Consider the following 19,925-nt stretch of genomic DNA (forward strand, 5'->3'; position numbering starts at 1 on the left):
CATAACAGTATACAGACTGTTTTGTATTTATATTACTGCACAAAAACAAGCTTCCATCTTCAATACAGTATGAAAATACATACATTTTTTTTTTTTTTTTAAATAGCACCTTTTCTGTGGCAGGTAAACATGCAGTCATAGAAACACAACAACTTTCCCCAAACAATAAAAACATTATGTACAATAATAAAACAAAGAATGGAGAGAATAGATAGAGTCCAACTGGAACATTTTTCTTCAGCCTTATTTATGGCTCAAATAAAATGAACATAAACTGTAAAAACATCATAAGTAAAATATAAGTCAAAGATAAGACAACATCAAGTGCAGTAAAAAAGATTGTCACTGTGTGTGTGTGTGTCTGAGTGCGTCGAGATACTGTCATCTTTTCAGGAGCCTCTGTTTCTTCATGGCAACCTTACTGCTCTGAATCCTGGTGTCTGAAGCAAGAGGACCTGTACAAGGAACAATAATGACACATTTCAGCAAACAAGTCAGAGGTGGCATTTTCATTAGAATGTAAAAATGTATTCATAAATAAATCAATACACTAATTAGCTTGTCATACACAACTGTCAACTGTAGGACTCGCCCAAAGGTGAACTTGAGATTAGACTCAACTTTCAATTCTGACAGCACTTCACCCATTCATTCCCCCAAGTGAAAGAGTGCATCAGTGTGTACATCAGGCCATGTATCTGGAAATACCTTGTCTTTTCAGGAGCCTCCATCTCTCCATTGCAGTCCACCCGTTTCCTCTTCAGAGACAAGTCGGTGGTACGAGTACGACCGTCGGGCAAACCCTCGGAGCATCTGAAATCTACAATGAGACATTTTTACAGAGTGTCCTGCAAATGTATCATTCATTTAATTGTGTCCATGTCAGGGTCGTCCAGTGACTTACCTCCTCTCCCATCATTTGCCTGCAATGGACTGTCCAGCACAGGGGGCAACAGTGGCTGAAAGGAGGGAGAAATAAGGTTAATCAGTTGGCCAAAATGCCTCAGCACATGTTCAGCACCGCGGAGAGCTCCACAGTGGAGCAGAGAAGCAGTGTTGGGCAAGTTACTTTAAATTTGTAACTTAGTTACAGTTACTAGTTACTGCTCTGAAAAGTGACTCAGTTACTTTAATTGACTCGTTACTTTCCAGGTAACTAGTTACTAGGAAAGTAACTTTTGAGTAACTTTTTTTTTAAACTCTCAATTCTCTTATTAATGCACACACATTATTTTGGGGTTGCTGTAGCACAGTGTGGGACAAGACAACTGTCAAATTTGATCATTGTACCCATTATCACTACGACAAAAAGTAGTGGAACAAGAAAACACAACATTTAGGCATTGAGGCATATTTATTATTGCCTTCAAAAAGTAGCCAGTACACTTTTGGCAGTGTATAATTAACAACTGTATCAGTAATCTATAATATCCTGGCTGAACAACATAAACACTGTGGTTACCCTTTGTAAAAGCGGAGTGACACTCAGCAGCAGCCGCTCGTCGCGGCTGCCTTTAATAGCAGTTCATCTCCAAAAGGCAGCAGACTTGCAGGCATTTTTTTCCCCATTTCATGAACAAACAACGCGAAACACATCGTGAACACCCTCCAACGCGAGGGGAATCTGTGAGTGAGAGACGAGTGCTGTGCTTGCCTGGGTGCAGCAGGGCACTGGTGACAGACAGCCTGAGAGAAGCGAGGAGGAGAGGGCTCCATGCTGCTGACTCGCCGAGCGGTGTGAAGTGAACACCGCTACTGTACACAACACAGCTCGCGCAAAATGACCCGTTTCACTATCAGAATTTGGTCCAGTAACATTACAAAGTATAGAAGTGCCGCACGATTAGCCTACTTCCTCATCAGACCGCCGTCAGACTCGCATTTTCCTCTCTACCCTCGCTGCTGTAGGTCCCGCACAGAATCGTGAAGTAACGACTAACGAGCCTGTTTAAACCGCAATAATTGTAACTATGTTACGTTACTGATGAAGTAATTCGTTATAGTACTCGTTACCGCAAAAAGTAACTTAGTTACTGTAACGCGTTACTTAATAACGCGTTAGTCCCAACACTGGTAAAGAGACACTAATGAAGAACTGCCACAACTTCACTTTTGATTCAGACCAATTCAAATTCTAGATGAGAAAATGACCCTAGTGATGCTTCTGTCTAATCTTTCGGTCCCCAATTTGTCAAATTTAAGGCCCAGTTCAGATGCAGCAGTTAGTCGCACTGTACAAATCTTGTAATGTCCATTTGAATGTCACAGACAATTAGTGTAGTTCATCAGAAGTACCTTAAGTCTGCTGGTAGACTGTCACACACGCACAACTCCAGAAGCAGATGTGAGGGGCAGCGCAGACGAATCTGTTGAAGAAATAAAGTAGAGTAAATTACCCTTAACACAATATGTGAGGAGCACATCGGTAAAACACATCAGCAGGGAGAAGTCTTTTCAGTTTGGGTCCCCCTCTTCTTCCTCAGTGTCTGGTTTACCAACAGCACCGGCTGCAGGGTTCATCATAACCTGGGGCCCCCGGACCACAGAGGGCCCCCGAAAGCTCAGGGTTTGTATGTACATTCGTAACCTAACTGTATATTGTATATTGTAGCTATATTATGTACTATCTCAGCCATCTTCATGCTATGCTATGTCATGTTGTGTCATTATGTCATGTCATGTCATCGTTGTTGCTTGCTGCTTGCCTGTGAGCTTTTTTTTATAGTGTTGATTTGGTACAGTAGGCTGAAACTGAATTGCCCTTCAAAACTAGTCTGAATCTGAATTCAATAATTGCAGTTGCAGCCCGGTGGATTTCCTTGAGGTCCTCCTGGGCAAAGACAAGAGTGAGGCCCCCTGAATCCCAACCCATCCTTTCTACTACTAGGTGCAGCACAACCTTTTCTCTGAAAGAGTCATTTACTTACCAGTCATTTACTCAGAGTAGAGGTCTTCACAGGTCTACTAGGACCCTAGGACCCGAGACCCGACCTGAGACCCGTACGGGGCTGGGTCCATATTTCTTATGGTCAATTAAGGTCCCCACGGGTCCGGGTCTATTTATCCTTATGTGTAATAAGAGTGGATCCGAGAAGACCCGTGATCAGCGCTGATCACGAGAGAAACGCATCAAAACAGCGCACGTGAGGCTTGTTGTCACAAACTGCAAGTAAATCCATAGAGAAAATAAGTAGCAAAGAGCGTTCCCATCTGCAACGAAAATTACATTACTTCCTCGTTTACATGAGGCGCATGTATTGTGAGCGCATGGGTACACATGCGTCTCAGGCAAACAAGGAAGTGATTTTCGTTGCAGAGAGGTAACCCTCTTGGAACCAGCAAGAGTCTTGCTGGTTCCTCTCGCTATGGATTTACTCATTTACTGAAAATGACAGTTTCCCGTACTTTGGATTATTATTTGATGATCGCATGGTGAGTACACAAGTCACAACATGTATGTGATTGTTTCTAGCGCTGTTGTGTGTGTTTTTGGGCAAATGAACGGCGGTAGCATAGAGACTGCCACTACTGTACTATCTAACTAGCGTTAACAGTAGCAGCCCCCATGTTTCACTGTGAAACGCACTTTCTAATGCACGCACAGTTAAGATGTTGGCGGCGTGTCCCTTCGCATTTAACGTTAGCCATGTGGCTTTTCAGTCAGCAAGAAGAATAACAGAAAACGTGGATTTATTTTTTTATTACACATTACACATTCTTGGCAGGGATGAATGGATAATATGCATTAGCCTACGTCACGGTCAGGCAGTGTCCGGGGCAGCAGCTCGACAGCGTCAACCAGGGGAGAATATGCTATAACGTTAGTTATTACTTTGACGTCGGCACCACTAGTCTCTGCCTCGGTATTTCTCGGATCTGCATGGGTCTCAGATTTCTAATAATAGACGGGTCCACACGGGTCCGACATTTATCGGTTCTGAACGGGGCCGGGTCTCAGATTTCTAATAATAGACGGCTCCACTCCGGGTCCGGGCACAAATGTCCCGGGTCCATTAGGGTCCGGGTCCGTGATTTTGGACCCGTGAAGACCTCTAACTCAGAGTACTCGCCGATACCAAATACCCATATGGTTACTACTTAGGTTGCCGGTGTTTTATCATTTCAGATTCTCCCCTCCTCTCTTCAGAGTTCACACCTCAAACCTCCCATGCAGTCTGTTCAAACTGAAATGCAGGAGCGCACACAACAAAAATGATATGATCTTATATAGTCTATTATGCAAACCCAATGAGTCCTCTATAAGTTTTTAGCTCTTTTTGCAACTGCTGTGCCTGTTGCTTAATGCACTTTTTATACCCTTTTTTAAAGTTTTGTTGTGATGCTTTTAAATGTCCATTTTATTCTCTTCTTTTATTTTCCTGTCAACCATTTTATGTGAAGCACTTTGAATGGCCTCTGTGTATGAAATGTGCTATACAAATAAACTTGACTTGACTTGATCTCTTGGCAGCGGCTCACTTCACAGATGCTGAGTGTAGCCTCCATGTTAGCCTGCATCGGCCCCCAAATGCACCCCCCACGTTACCATGAAGTAGGAGCTGAACAAGATGAAAGAGTTTAGTTTTGAAGTCAATCATTTCATATTTCTTCTAAATTGATCATAAAGAGGCATAATAGTTGTTTAACACTTTTGTGGGGCGCTCTAAAGTAGTCGCCTATCTTTCCCTAATGATACAGTAATGCTGCGTTCCATTTGCACGTCACCTGAACTCGGATCTCCTACTCTGAAATTCGGGGGAACCATCACCAACCTCAACCTCAAAATCCAAGATGGCAGCTCCTGCATCAACAGTAGTGAAAGCTGTATAGCCCTAATACACTGTTTACTAGCACTTCTGTCTTATTGTGTCTCATTCAAATCAGTTGTACACACAGTACTGTCTAACTTCTATCTGTGGATATGTTGCTACGGTGTTTGTATGCGCAAAATACCGCAAAATAATGCAACCGGTATTGCTAACAATAACTAGCCTGGCTAGAGCTAACCCTGGCTGGTTTTCTGACTGTTTTACTGGAACGCTGTCGACTCACGTGTGACGTCATTCCCAGCTGCATGGGACTCCCAAGTTCCAAGGCAAATGGAATGTCCGCCCTTAGGCAGATTCACAGGTCACTGAGCTGAATGGCAATCACTGGAAGTGCTGGAGGTGGGGAAGGGGGGAGGGGAGACCAGGCTTGCCCTGGGGGCCACAGCAGGATAATCCAGACCTGCTCTCCCTCTCTCTCCCTCCCTCCACAGCATGATAATCCAGACCTGCTCTCCCTCTCTCTTCCTCCCTCCACAGCATGATAATCCAGACCTGCTCTCCCTCTCTCTCCCTCCCTCCACAGCATGATAATCCAGACCTGCTCTCCCTCTCTCTTCCTCCCTCCACAGCATGATAATCCAGACCTGCTCTCCTCTCTCTCCCTCCCTCCACAGCATGATAATCCAGACATGCTCTCCCTCTCTCTTCCTCCCTCCACAGCAGGATAATCCAGACCTGCTCTCCTATCTCTTCCTCCCTCCACAGCATGATAATCCAGACCTGATCTCCCTCTCTCTTCCTCCCTCCACAGCATGATAATCCAGACCTGATCTCCCTCTCTCTTCCTCCCTCCACAGCATGATAATCCAGACCTGCTCTCCTCTCTCTTCCTCCCTCCACAGCATGATAATCCAGACCTGCTCTCCCTCTCTCTTCCTCCCTCCACAGCAGGATAATCCAGACCTGCTCTCCTCTCTCTTCCTCCCTCCACAGCATGATAATCCAGACGTGCTCTTCTCTCTCTCCCTCCCTCCACAGCATGATAATCCAGACCTGCTCTCCTCTCTCTTCCTCCCTCCACAGCAGGATAATCCAGACCTGCTCTCCTCTCTCTTCCTCCCTCCACAGCATGATAATCCAGACATGCTCTCCTCTCTCTTCCTCCCTCCACAGCATGATAATCCAGACCTGCTCTCCTCTCTCTCCCTCCCTCCACAGCATGATAATCCAGACATGCTCTCCCTCTCTCTTCCTCCCTCCACAGCAGGATAATCCAGACCTGCTCTCCTCTCTCTTCCTCCCTCCACAGCATGATAATCCAGACCTGATCTCCCTCTCTCTTCCTCCCTCCACAGCATGATAATCCAGACCTGATCTCCCTCTCTCTTCCTCCCTCCACAGCATGATAATCCAGACCTGCTCTCCTCTCTCTTCCTCCCTCCACAGCATGATAATCCAGACCTGCTCTCCCTCTCTCTTCCTCCCTCCACAGCAGGATAATCCAGACCTGCTCTCCATCTCTCTTCCTCCCTCCACAGCATGATAATCCAGACCTGCTCTCCCTCTCTTCCTCCCTCCACAGCAGGATAATCCAGACCTGCTCTCCTCTCTCTCCCTCCCTCCACAGCAGGATAATCCAGACCTGCTCTCCTCTCTCTTCCTCCCTCCACAGCATGATAATCCAGATGTGCTCTCCATCTCTCTTCCTCCCTCCACAGCATGATAATCCAGACCTGCTCTCCCTCTCTTCCTCCCTCCACAGCAGGATAATCCAGACCTGCTCTCCCTCTCTCTTCCTCCCTCCACATCATGATAATCCAGACCTGCTCTCCTCTCTCTTCCTCCCTCCACAGCAGGATAATCCAGACCTGCTCTCCCTCTCTCTTCCTCCCTCCACAGCAAGATAATCCAGACCTGCTCTCCCTCTCTTCCTCCCTCCACAGCAGGATAATCCAGACCTGCTCTCCCTCTCTCTTCCTCCCTCCACAGCAGGATAATCCAGACCTGCTCTCCCTCTCTCTTCCTCCCTCCACAGCAGGATAATCCAGACCTGCTCTCCCTCTCTCTTCCTCCCTCCACAGCAGGATAATCCAGACCTGCTCTCCTCTCTCTTCCTCCCTCCACAGCAGGATAATCCAGACCTGCTCTCCCTCTCTTCCTCCCTCCACAGCAGGATAATCCAGACCTGCTCTCCTCTCTCTCCCTCCCTAGCAGGATAATCCAGACCTGCTCTCCTCTCTCTTCCTCCCTCCACAGCATGATAATCCAGACGTGCTCTCCATCTCTCTTCCTCCCTCCACAGCATGCTAATCCAGACATGCTCTCCCTCTCTTCCTCCCTCCACAGCAGGATAATCCAGACCTGCTCTCCTCTCTCTCCCTCCCTCCACAGCAGGATAATCCAGACCTGCTCTCCTCTCTCTTCCTCCCTCCACAGCATGATAATCCAGACGTGCTCTCCATCTCTCTTCCTCCCTCCACAGCAGGATAATCCAGACCTGCTCTCCCTCTCTTCCTCCCTCCACAGCAGGATAATCCAGACCTGCTCTCCCTCTCTCTTCCTCCCTCCACAGCATGATAATCCAGACCTCTCTTCCTCCCTCCACAGCAGGATAATCCAGACCTGCTCTCCCTCTCTCTTCCTCCCTCCACAGCAAGATAATCCAGACCTGCTCTCCCTCTCTCTTCCTCCCTCCACAGCAGGATAATCCAGACCTGCTCTCCCTCTCTCTTCCTCCCTCCACAGCAGGATAATCCAGACCTGCTCTCCTCTCTCTTCCTCCCTCCACAGCAGGATAATCCAGACCTGCTCTCCTCTCTCTTCCTCCCTCCATCCCGTCAGACAGTGTAGAGGAAGGCTGGTCGAGAGGTCAGGATTAACGAGGCTAGCTGCTGCTGTCGTTCTAATCAAACAAACTTATTCTACTCCAATGTTGACAAACAAGGAGCAAAATTCATATAATCCCTGCTGATTGTTTAATGATTAAACCATGCTGGATGGATTAGCTGTCAGAAGAAGAGGGTCATAGTACATACCTGTATAAATCTGCAGCTCCTTTCATGTGTCCTTTCATGTGGTCTGTGCACAACTCAGATCCGGCACCCTCCCTTTGGCGTTAGAACCCGGTAGATTCAACACAGTTCCAGAAGAGGACAGGTTGTGTTTATGTTGTGACCTTGGGGAGATAGACAATGAAATTCATTTGGTGTTTTATTGTCCTCTGTACGATCACCTGAGACACACAATGTATGAAAAAGTGTTTGATGTTCACCCAGAAGCTTTTTGGTTACAGGATGTGCCTACACTTGAATTTTTCTTTAATAAGAGAGTCTTAGATATAGCTCAATGTATTAGTAATGCCTGGGAAAGAAGAAAAAATATGCTGTTTGTAATGAACATGTACTATTTTTCTATATGACTTTTGTTTGTTTGTTATCTTACATTCTGGAATATGGAAGCTGAAGTATTGTAAATCTCAGTTTTGTATTTGTCGTGTCTCATATATATATATATATATATATATATATATATATATATATATATATATATATATATATATATATATATATATGTGTGTGTGTGTGTGTGTGTGACCACTCTGTTTCTGTCCTGCATGTCGACCCATTTATCCCATTTATGGGAGTCGAGATGGATGGAGCACTTCAGTATTTATTCGTCGGTCTGTACAGTGGGACACACACAACCAACAGGTCAGCACTACTGCAAGACGATCGGCATTCGGCAACTTGCTCCAACCACAGTTTGATGTAGTCTTTCTGTGTGACTTAACATTGTGATCGTATAGTGAATGACAAATCCATAAAAATAACAAAATAAATCTGATAACACAAATAAATTATATTGTTTACCAATTTACAGTAACATTTTATAGCCCAATAATTTGACATGTTTGATAGCTAAATCAAATGTAAACACTCCACACATACTGTATAGCCATATCAGTTACAGCAAAACAATGAAATGCAGTTTCAACAGTAGTCAACAGTCTCATCCCCATACTTGAAATGCCCATCGTTTTTTTTTTTTACAAGGAAATCTAATAAATCGTGCAATGCTGCCACCTTCGGTGCACAAAAAGAACTGCAGTCACATTCCACAAACAGAAATGAATGGCTTTTGCCTATTAACGTAGTGAACTAAAACAAAGTGGCGCATATTGACATACCTGTACAGTGTGACACACACAACCAGCAGGTCAGCACTACTGCAAGACGATCGGCAGCTTGCTCCAACTTTGTTCAAAAGACAGAAAACCCCACATTAACAAGCTAGTCGCACCGCAGGTGCATTACAATGCGTGCGTTTTCATCACGTTTCAATCAGCAGTAATGCATTTTAGCGAACGATCAGCTAACCAAAGTGTGGTCTACCTGAGTTACAGTAAGACACAACGTGATGCTGATAACTTTTCCACACTGTGTGATGACTTAAATTATAGTTTTGAGAGCTTTTACACGGAGCAAGGAGCAGACCAACTTACCCACAGACAGTTTGATGTAGTCTTTCTGTGGGATTGACCACAATGCACCTGTGTATATTGCGAAACAAAAGCCTTGGCTATCCACTAGGTGGTGCATTGTTCATTAAAGAATTACCCTTCTGGCTGGTTGTCCCAAATTAAACATGAATTTAACAACATACTAAACATTATTATAAACATTACTTAGCACTATTATTTACACCGTTACACACACACACACACACACACACACACACACACACACACACACACACACACACACACACACATATATATATATATATATATATATATATATATATATATATATATATATATATATATATATATATATATATATATATATATATATATATATATATATATGTTCCTGGTTGCCATGGAGAATGTTTTAAAATAAATTGTGATATCCGATGAGATTTTCTTTTTTCTTCCCAAAATGCCTCTGCTAAGAAGGGACAGCCTGCAATGTCCCAGTGTGGTAAACTGACAGAGAAGAGACTAGAAAGACACACTGATGGAGGAGAGAGAGAATAGGAAAGCTGTACAGTGCCAAGTTATGTATATATACAAACTTTACATGAGGAGTGTCTCCAAAAGCAATATCTTGATAACGGATTTTGTCTATTATTGTACTGTACAGGACTCAGCCCTAAATGTATTATTATAATAATGATAATATTATAATTTCTTCCGTTTGTATTACTATAATGAAGACACTTAAGCTCGGAGGATATATATATATTTTTTTTTTCAGAAAATCTCACCATAACTTGTCCTAAAAACTTAAGCCGAGTTTTTGTTGCCTATAAATGAAATTCATCTATGTAGGCCTACTGCATGAACGAGAAGAATGTCAAACGGACACAGAAGGCATTGGGACATGACAGCGACGTCTTTGTCACTGATTATTGTTAATAATATTACTTTTAAGGAGAAATATACTCCTTGTTTTTTGCTGCAAAGTGTTGAACACTAAAAAAACAAACCAACATAAAAATGTTATGATATTTTTAAAAGGTGACAGAAACAAAAGTAAGCTGTCAGCTCAATATCATGTATTTTTTTTCCTTTCAAATAAGAAATGGTTCCGTTTTGTGATAGCAGTCATGGTATGATGCTTGTACTTGTATTTGTGTGTTTTGTGTGATTTGTTTAGTTATTTTTAGACAATCACAAAATAAGATGCAAGCATTGTAAATGGCAGACTGGCGGACATTTTGTGATGTGTAGGCTACAGTTTGTCAAAAACTTCTTCCACTCGTTAAAAGTTTGTAATTATGATTATTCAGTCATGAAAAATGCTGTTGGTTTTTACTTTTTGTTTTATATTATATTTGTTTTTTGTTTTTGTTTTTAATAAAAAGCACTACATTATTGTGAATACAATTCTTGTTGTTATGCTTTGAAGATTAAGACTCCAGAGACCGTGAATAACAAAAGCTATTGACATCTGAGAGATGAGAGAACTCCTTTTCTCCAATGTAATCTAATTTTTAACATAGTTACAGCAAATCATTAACTGTAGTTTACACAGTAAAACTAAACATGCATTCTAATATTACATTGAATGATTGAGAGTGAATTGTATCGATAATAGACAAAACTCATCCTTCCACTTTGTGTATAGTGAGTTTGGATATATTATACAATATTTTTTGTCCACATACTCAAGTCTACACATCACTGAGATTAACCTATAGAGGGTATGCACACCCACTGGAACACGCCCCCTCAATCGGGAATGAGTGTCAAAATGAGTGTCAAGTTCCTCCCTGAGCAGCAGGTGTCAGTTATCTAGGCTGATTACTGCATTCAAGCTCTAGTCTCTTAAAACAGACTGTCTTATCTACATCCGGCGGATGCAGCTATATACAGTCTGTACTTCGTGGGGGAGAATCATGCACCAAACGGAAGAGGAAGTTGAAAGGCGGGACTTCCGCTCATTCGTCCAATCAGAATTTAACATTAGCTAACTAGCTGTATACTGCTGTAGCTATCGTTAGCTAACGCTGATTAGTAAGACGAACGATAAGCTCAGTAACGTTAGCAACTTACCTCATCACTTTCGTTTAACTCTGGAATAAGTGCACGTCTTGCACGAGGTTCCTCCAAGCCGCGGATACATCGTTTACGTCTATCAGGGTCTTATTTCACCGGTTTCGTCGGCGTAGCTTCCATGGTAATTCTAAAGCACTGCTAGCATTAGCAACCTGCATCGGTTTAAGTTTCCGGGGGGGAACATATTTTTCGTGGACACGCGTGTCGTGATTGGTCAGATTCCGTCGAACTTCTTTCCGGTCTGAAGGTTTTTTTCACTACTTCCTTGTGCATGTTCTGTACAGACGGTATGGCGAGAGCATTTGAAAATTGCGGAAGCCAACTCGTCTGTTCTCTGCCTTCCAGACAACTGGGACCTTCAGATTTTCTGGCCTCCTATTAGGAAAAGTGCGCTGGAACGGCACTCAAAGTGGGAGCTCCCACTTGAAAACTGGGAGAAAAAAATCTACCCCCACTAGGCTGGGAACCAGTTGTCTGACGTCACACAACAATGGCCGCAACATGGAGTATGTAGTCCAAAGTATTAAGTGCCTTAATAAAATGTATAATAGAGTCTGTTACATTATGTGTCATTGCTGCTCCTCATTTTCATTTAAATATGTAAGGATGGTGCTCTACTCGTTGTTAAGCTGTCTTGCTATTTGCTAAACAAAAAAAAGTTTGTCGTGGTCCACCATGTTTCTTGGTTGCGTTTTGCCTTTGTGCTCTGGAATGCTTTGAAGGTGGGGGGTGGGACTTTTCCACTGGGAAACACCCACGTCCCAGGTGTCTGGAAGGCAGCAGAGACTATTCAAGCTCAGTCTTGCTGTGACTCAGTGGGCGTGACCCCACAGTGACTTCTGCCTCTGTGACATCACATGCATACCCTCTATAGAGATGTCAGCTTGGTGGATGTGTCTGGAATGAATGGCATCCAGCTTCTACCCACTCCAGGTATAAATACCACCACCTTTCTAACAGTATTCAGGTGTAGTCACCTTTCACAACATTTGACCCCCAACAAGACAAAAGGCGGAGCAGGACAAAGACCCTCACTAATGTTGGGATAATGTTGGTAAAGAGATGCAAGGCCTCCCAATAAAACCCTAACAAAACTAGCTATCAAACTCCCGATTAAACTTAAAACAAAAAAAAATACTAAAAATTGTAATTAATTGTTTTTGCATTTCACTGGGTTGCAGTGGAAACAGCCCTTAATGCATTATATACAATACAATTTGCGCCTTTAATGAAAAATAAATAAATAGAATCTAAAAGGAGGTTCAAATCGTAGATTTTCAAAACTCTCGCGACAGCCAACTTCATCGTCATAACGTAAAAAAGAGAGACTTGAAGTCTCGCGTTAGACTCAAGATTGCCATGGTAACGGCCATGACGCCCATGTTGTTCTATTGGCTAACGTTAGCAGCACACAAGCTTCAGGACGCAAATGTCTAGAAAGCGCTCCGAGAAAGTAAAAGATAAGTCCGATAAGGGGAATGTTGGAGTCGAAGAGGATCCCTCGAAAATTCCAGGTGACTGTTGGTCATTGCATACGAATCACGTTGTTAGCTTTAGCAATGCATTGTTTTTGGGACTGTGCTCAGTGAAAGTAATATTCATATTTTTGAGGTTTTATAGTTTGGTAAAGTAAATTCAACAAATGCCATTCAATCAGCCATGGCTAGTGTGTCATCATGGCTAATTCAAGCTAAATCTGATTTAGCCTAAAAACAGTAAAAATGCTCAGTGCTTGAGAGACTAATACCTTTTCATTGTTAGGACTGAATCTAGATGAAAAGCCTGCTCAGACCTTTGGTAAGTAGCTAAGTTACAAGTTTATAAAACTGTATTAACTGTCCCACTGCCATCCATTTGGTGTTTGAGGGCAGTTGATTGGACGTGCATTGCTCTAAACTCCACTATCCTGCCTCCCCTCTCCTATTAGATGAGTATGAGTGCTCAGGCAGCCTGGAGACTGACTTCCCTGGGCTTTGTGCTCTTCTGGGCATGAAGAACATCCCAGCTGTCAGTGCAAAGCAGCCAGCCTGTCCCAACTCTGAGGGTGATGGCGGAAACATGGGTAACCTGTTACGTACCTGTACTGTAGCTACACAGCCAATGTTCCAGTGTTGACATTTCAGTAACAACTATTTGGAGTTGAATGACCACTGATTGGAGTTATTTGGTCATTCATAGAAGTGATTATGTTTGCTGTGTGTTTTGAAGTGTCTAATTAACTCTGTGTATTGACTTATATAAACACTGGCATAATGTTGATTTAGTTAAATTAACACTGACAATATTGCTGTTAATTCCTTACTTTTCTTTCTCATCAGTTGTTATCTTCATCATCTCAGTTTCGATAGACCCTTTTCACAGGGGCCATTTTGTGTCGAAAAGGCAGGGTAAACGGTTAGATCGATGCCATCGGCTATCCACTGTCTTTTGTAGGAAGCTGTAATGCACCCGCTTTGATGGCAATACTAACGTCTGAAACCTAGCTCTCTCATTCTGACGCACCTGCATCATAGTCAAACACTAATGAAGGTTCCCAACTAGCAATCATGGAGGTTGGAAATCCTCATTAGTGCTTTGCTTGCACCTGTGTTTACCCTCCCTTTTCGACTCAAAATGGCCCCCGTGAAAAGGGTCTAGTCATTTTATCCTTCACATGATCCTTGTACCTTCAGAGGACAGCCAGTCCCAGCTGAGGACCACACCTCTGTGGTCTAAGCCGTGCCTCCAGGTGGAGCTGGAGAGTGAAGACCCCTGCAGCGTCAAGAGCGTCAAGGTTGTTGGTGAGAAACCAACGCCGCAGAGAAAAACATTTAACACAATGTTCTGCTTTGGCTTGACATTTAGGCTACAGTTTTGAGTTTTTACATCCTCATTTGAGTCCAAGATGTTCAAAATCAGTCTAGAGAAAAATGTAACAGGATACAATTTCCTTGTGAACACACAGGGTGGAGGGTGGATGAGCCGATTGCTCGAGTGCTTAACAAGACACTTCCTTCCTTGAGCAAGCTGCAGGGTCTTCAGTAAGTAATGAGCTGCTGGAGAAAGAGATGCGCTCTTGTTGTCTTGATCTTGTTTGATTTATAATCCTGTCCACTTGCAGGTTGTGGCAGGCCGGACTGACAGATCGGATGGTAATCTCCCTCAGGAGCACACTGTCTCTCTGCTCCAACCTGAGGTGAGTGGATAGCTATTCTCCTATCACTCACACTGTAAATCCTGCTTTCTGAAACCAGTGTCGTCGTCGAGTCACTACATCTCGAGTCCGAGTCCCCAGTGTTCGAGTCCCCATGATTTGAGTTCACATCTGAAAATGTTTGGATACAGTTAAAGAGAAGTAAACCATATCAAACACCGCAGTGATTTACTGATCTATCCATTCCATTGTTTGTGTCAGGACTGTGACGCTGGAAGGCAACCCTCTTCCACGGCAGAGTTACCACCTCCTTCTGTCCGAAGACAGCGCGTGAGTCACTACCTGGGCCATTAATAATATATGCATATTCAAATGAACCTGATTTGCATGCACACACAAACACACCTGCCTCATTCCCGTGTTTGTTAGCCTTAACACTTCTTTTCGGTCGTCAAGCCTCGCTCACCTGTCACTGCGGAACAACCGGATGGGAGACGAGGGAGCGCGTCTGATTGGCTCAGCTCTCTCCACAGCCAGATCCGCTAACAGGAACCTCTTGTCACTCAACCTGGCATTCAATTCTATTGGTGATGCAGGCGCCGCACACATAGCACAGGTAGAAGAACCCAGAACCGAGTCCATGTTTCCATAACGTTCCCTACATGGCTCTGTGTGTGGCAGACGCTGTTGTGTGGCTCATCCTGTCTCATCTCCCAGGGCCTGCGTTTGAATCGAGCTCTGCTCTGTCTCTCGCTCTCCCACAATCTGATTGGAGACTCCGGCGCTGCTCATGTGGCCACAGTGAGTGCTGCACTCTGCTGGCGGTTTAGCCATTTTACATGATAGAATTGAACCTGTGGGATGATACGTTTAAAATCGTCAGTTAAGTTGTTTGAAATCATATTATTGAGTGTTATTGCATTATATTCGTTAATAAGGCCTCCGCCCGCTACGCTTCTATTTTCAGATACTTGGTCAGTTTGCTTTAACTCACGAAGAAGCCGTGGAGAGGAGGAAGCTGCTTCTGGACAGAGACCAGTCTGTAAGTGTGGAAAACCTTTTTCTTTTTTAAAGAAAAGGACAGTCTTCTCTCTCTCTCACACACACACACACACACACACACACACACACACACACACACACACACACACACACACACACACACACACACACACACACACACACACACACACACACACACACACACGCACGCACACACCCCTTCTACCTCTCTTCCTCTATTTTCGTAGCCCTCCCTGGGAGTCTGTGCTGAGCTTTCTCCCACTGACCCACCTCCATCGATGCCCGGCAGCACCTCACTCAATGGCAGAGGGGCAAACAAAGGCACCTCCAAAAGAAGGGTAACGCTCTATAAAAAAAAAGTGCAAAAATGGACAACCAAAAATGAAAATACGTTGGAATAGCAATCACATCCTTTTTGCTCTTTTCAAGTATGGAAATATGTTATAATGTGCTGTTCTCATGGTTTCCACGTATTAGGCTATTTGTGGCACTAATAAGAGGTGTCCATATTCCTCAAGGGTGTGACAACCTTGTAACAGACGAACTTGGGATCTGTTGACTTGCAGGAAACGGCCAAAAGAGAGGAGAAACCGGCTGCTAACCTGGCAGGCGCTGCGGCAAGAAACAAGAAATGTAATAATGGCTTCTGTCATAGCTAAGCACTTGTGCTGCTTGTTGTTCTCTGACAACAGGGGGTGTTTCTCTTCTCATCGTTGTCTCCTTCGATCTCTCCTAGCCTCTGAGCTCAAGGTGCCTCGAGGGAAAGGGGGGAAGCTGGGGGGAAAAGAGAAACAGTCATCTGTGTCTGAGCAGGAGGTACCAAAGACTTTGCACTGACTGAGTAGACCAGTGGTTCTCAAATAGGGGTCCGGGGACCCCCAGGGGTCCTTGAGGGGTTTCCTGGGGGTCCCCCAGCCAAAAGGGGGGTCATTTATTTTCGCTATAATTCCATTCATAAGTAACACAATGACTATTTTGGCCATGGGTTGAATATACATTTTGTAATAAAATATCTAAAAGCATCAATCTTATTATCATATGGGGGTCCGTGGGACAAAATCCTATCAAATGGGGGTCCGTGGTCTAATCTTTGTCAGTTTAGGGGTCCTTCATGTGAAAAGATTTGAGAACCACTGGTGTAGACTGACGACTTTTTCTATTACAATCTTTAATTTTTCACAATGTTTCTTTTTTTCTGCAGGATAAGGCCGATGCTGCACTGAATGAGGTTTGTGCGCTACAATTTAACAGGGTTCCCACGGGTCCTTGAAAGTTTGTGGATTCGAGGGAATTGGGCCTGGAAAGTCCTTGAAAAGTCCTTGAATTCGATGTTTAAAAAAAGGTGTGGGAACCCTGATTTAATTTCGAGCCACAACTGTGTTGTTAACAATAATGAATGTGATTTGACTATTATTGGTTGCTTGTCTCCACCAGTTGGCAGGCCTGGTGGAGATAGTGAGCCCCCTGCTGGAGCAGTCGGTGCAGCACAAGGACGGCCACATCATTCTGCCTGGAAACACCACGCTCACCTACCTGAACCTGGCAGGTCAGCAGCTGTGGCGGTTTTGGTCTCAGCACCTCAAAATCAAAAGTGCAAAAAATTCTTTCTAGATGTTCAACAATCATCCAGGGAGAAATCATAGAAGAATTGTAAAATCATAGAGAGACTAATTTTTGCACTAACAGTAGCCTCAATAGACCAGAATGCAATGCAGCCACAATACACGTAGCTGTGTTTTGAGTTAGGGATCAAGTAATTCTGGCAAATGTAGGAAATCACAAACTTTAGTCCAAGTAGATGAGGCAGGCTGAGGGAAAGTGGCTACACAATCAAAGTAAACTACAAAATAACTCCTGGAGTTAATTGAAAATCACACATTAATTGAGGATTTGATGATGTGTTAGGTTTTTCATTATACAGTGTTCTCCGATCTCATCTTCAAGAATCGTCATCTTTCTAAGATATTGTCTAATATCAGCCACCCTTCTCCCAGCGATCACCTCAAAATGTTGAGAATATACTTCCACTTGTGCTGAGATTTCTGCTACTTTGGCCCGCTATGTACCCACCTCCCTGCCATTCCTGAGGGAGACTCGTCGCCCTATGAAATCTTCCACCCCGTCCCATAGACATTCTTCTCGCAGAATCTTTTAAAGAGGTTTTTGAAGTTGTCAGCTCATACTGGATGCAGCTGCCACATGTAGAGATCACATTACTCCAGTCCAGGCTTCTCTGCACTGGTCACCTGACACTTTCAGAATCGATTTTAAGATCTGACTGCAGCACAAAAATATCATGAGAGCTATCGAGGTCATTGAAAAACGACCAGTCAGTTCAAAATGTAATGTGTCTGGTTGTGCTGTGTGTGTTTGCTTCTTTGTGTAGGAAACAGAATAACAGAGCGGACGCTGCCTCTCTTCCTGTCGGCGCTGCAGATGCAGACTGAGGGAGGCGGCCTGCTGCGCCTCTGTCTCCAGGTGTGTTTCGGTGTGACAATCACTTCAATATACACTGAAACACCTTTCGGGGTGGAAGTGGAAGTAATTCATTACAATTACTCTTGATACTATTAAGTTTTGTGTGCTTGTACTTTGTTGATATTAGCATTTCACATTCATTCAAGTTATATCATGTATATAAAGTGCTGCATTTTAAAACACATCCATTACACAGTACACATTTTGCGGGCTCTCCATAAACATCGCATCTGAAACTGGCCAGTTGGGGAGCCAATCACAGTTCACAGACCACCTCACCCAGGGGGGGATATTGAAGTAGAAAATAACTATACGCACATCGACTGGGATTTCTTCCCGCAGGCCACGAGACTTCTTAACATACACAAATAGTGTAGTAGCTGTACTGTACTGTACTGTAGCTGCTACCATTACGTATGTCTAATGTTTAATTGTATGTCTAATTAGGTATATGCTATTTGCACCTGTGCAAACAGAATGTCAACTATGTTTAAGTATGTTTAAAGTATGTACATGCCATGTGCACCTACGTGCAGTGAATGTGCAGTGAATGTCTTATCGCTCTACTGCCTTATTGCTTGTTGTGTCTCTTGTTGTTTTCCTGCACCCATATGCCCTGTTATTTTGTACTATGTTGTAAACGGAGTCCAAAGCACAAGAATTTCACACGTGATACTTGTACTACGGAGTAACAATAAAAATCTTGAATCTTGAATCTTGACTTTGGATGCTGGGCTAGAGGCAGTACATGATGAAATAGGTAGAGCCCGCACACCGTATGGCTAGATACACTTCTTTATGAATTAAAATTACAGTGTTCCAAAATATTGAAGAAAATTCACTTCTTGAATTTGCTGAATTTTAAGTCAGTTGACCCCAACCTTTGGTGGTTGATCTACTGAAGACCAAACATCAAAGCAATTGCAAACTAATTACGTTTATCTACACAAAGCCACTGTTACTACAGTAACATTTGGTCAAATCAACATTGTTCCCCAGCAACCGCTCATGGATTTGATTTTGTTTCTCCTCTCTGTCTCAGAGAAACCGCTTCCCTCCAGACTGTGAATCACATGTCAAGATCCAGGAACTGCTGGTGCTCAGAGACCCACTCACCAAACCTGGTGCACAGAAAGAGGAGGATGGGCAGGGGGCCTAGTGTTGACAGAAGTGACACATATATATGTGTGTGTGTGTGTGTGTATATATATATATATATGTGTGTGACACATTAATAAAGAAATCAATCAATCAATCAATCAATCATGTTCCCTGCAGCAGCTGTGCCTCTGGCCTATGAAAACAACTGGGGCCTAATTGAATGAGGCCATGCACCCACAGAGACCCTCATTCACCCAATTGAAACCTTGTGATAATGCGTGATCTACAAAGCAGCCATCTTCTGTCATTTTCAACTTAATAAGGTCAATTTAGCTGTGAAGAGAATGAGGACAATGAGGCCAGACTCCAAACACACAAACAGTTATGAGTCACTCTTTCTGACAAAAAATACCAAACTCTGCCATCAACACACAAGCACATAGAGACAAATAGAATTCAAAGGCATTAGTTCAACTGAATCAACACTTTAGCTCCGACATCAAACTCATATTATTTCATTTTAGCATTTGGGGTCTCATTCGTTGCCAAGCAGCCTATAAGGGCAAGTCAACAGTGGCAACTTTAAAACCCTCCACTGTCAGTTTGACATGAACAATCAAAACATTTAGCTGATGCTTTAAGTGAGTGAGTTCAGTGTCTATGACAATGGAGGTCAGGAGCCTCCAGGGGGTCACCAGATAACAAGAGGGGGCCACAAGGTGATTTATGGAATAGGAACCAAACATATTTCTACTATAAACATTTATCTTTTTTTCTCCAGTATATTTGCTTTTTTTCAGAACAGTTTTCTATGCATCTGATTATGAATCAAGTAGGTGACAAGCCGAAAAAGGTTGAG

General features: G+C 43.5%; 1 protein-coding gene and 1 long non-coding RNA gene across 2 annotated transcripts; one reads left to right on the forward strand and one right to left on the reverse strand.

Annotated features, from left to right (window-relative positions):
* Window positions 1-8,187, reverse strand: LOC310784714. Its single transcript, XR_014553138.1, has 5 exons — window positions 7,805-8,187; window positions 2,296-2,366; window positions 905-959; window positions 709-820; window positions 1-455 (listed from the first exon to the last, which is right to left on the reverse strand). It is a non-coding gene; the product is annotated as an uncharacterized lncRNA (long non-coding RNA).
* Window positions 8,188-12,723: 4,536 nt separating this feature from the next.
* Window positions 12,724-19,141, forward strand: LOC310784910 (leucine-rich repeat-containing protein 71-like). Its single transcript, XM_083645940.1, has 17 exons — window positions 12,724-12,845; window positions 13,093-13,128; window positions 13,259-13,393; window positions 14,004-14,111; window positions 14,276-14,351; window positions 14,432-14,506; window positions 14,726-14,794; window positions 14,921-15,080; window positions 15,182-15,265; window positions 15,432-15,506; window positions 15,715-15,825; window positions 16,054-16,120; window positions 16,224-16,303; window positions 16,689-16,715; window positions 16,922-17,033; window positions 17,874-17,965; window positions 19,008-19,141. Exons 1-17 carry the CDS (start codon window positions 12,761-12,763, stop codon window positions 19,122-19,124), a joined length of 1,509 nt encoding a protein of 502 aa, XP_083502066.1. The 5' UTR covers window positions 12,724-12,760; the 3' UTR covers window positions 19,125-19,141.
* Window positions 19,142-19,925: the final 784 nt, after the last annotated feature.

The sequence above is a fragment of the Poromitra crassiceps genome, assembly GCF_964638095.1.
Source record: "Poromitra crassiceps genome assembly, chromosome: 11".
Classification (NCBI taxonomy): Eukaryota; Metazoa; Chordata; class Actinopteri; order Beryciformes; family Melamphaidae; genus Poromitra; species Poromitra crassiceps.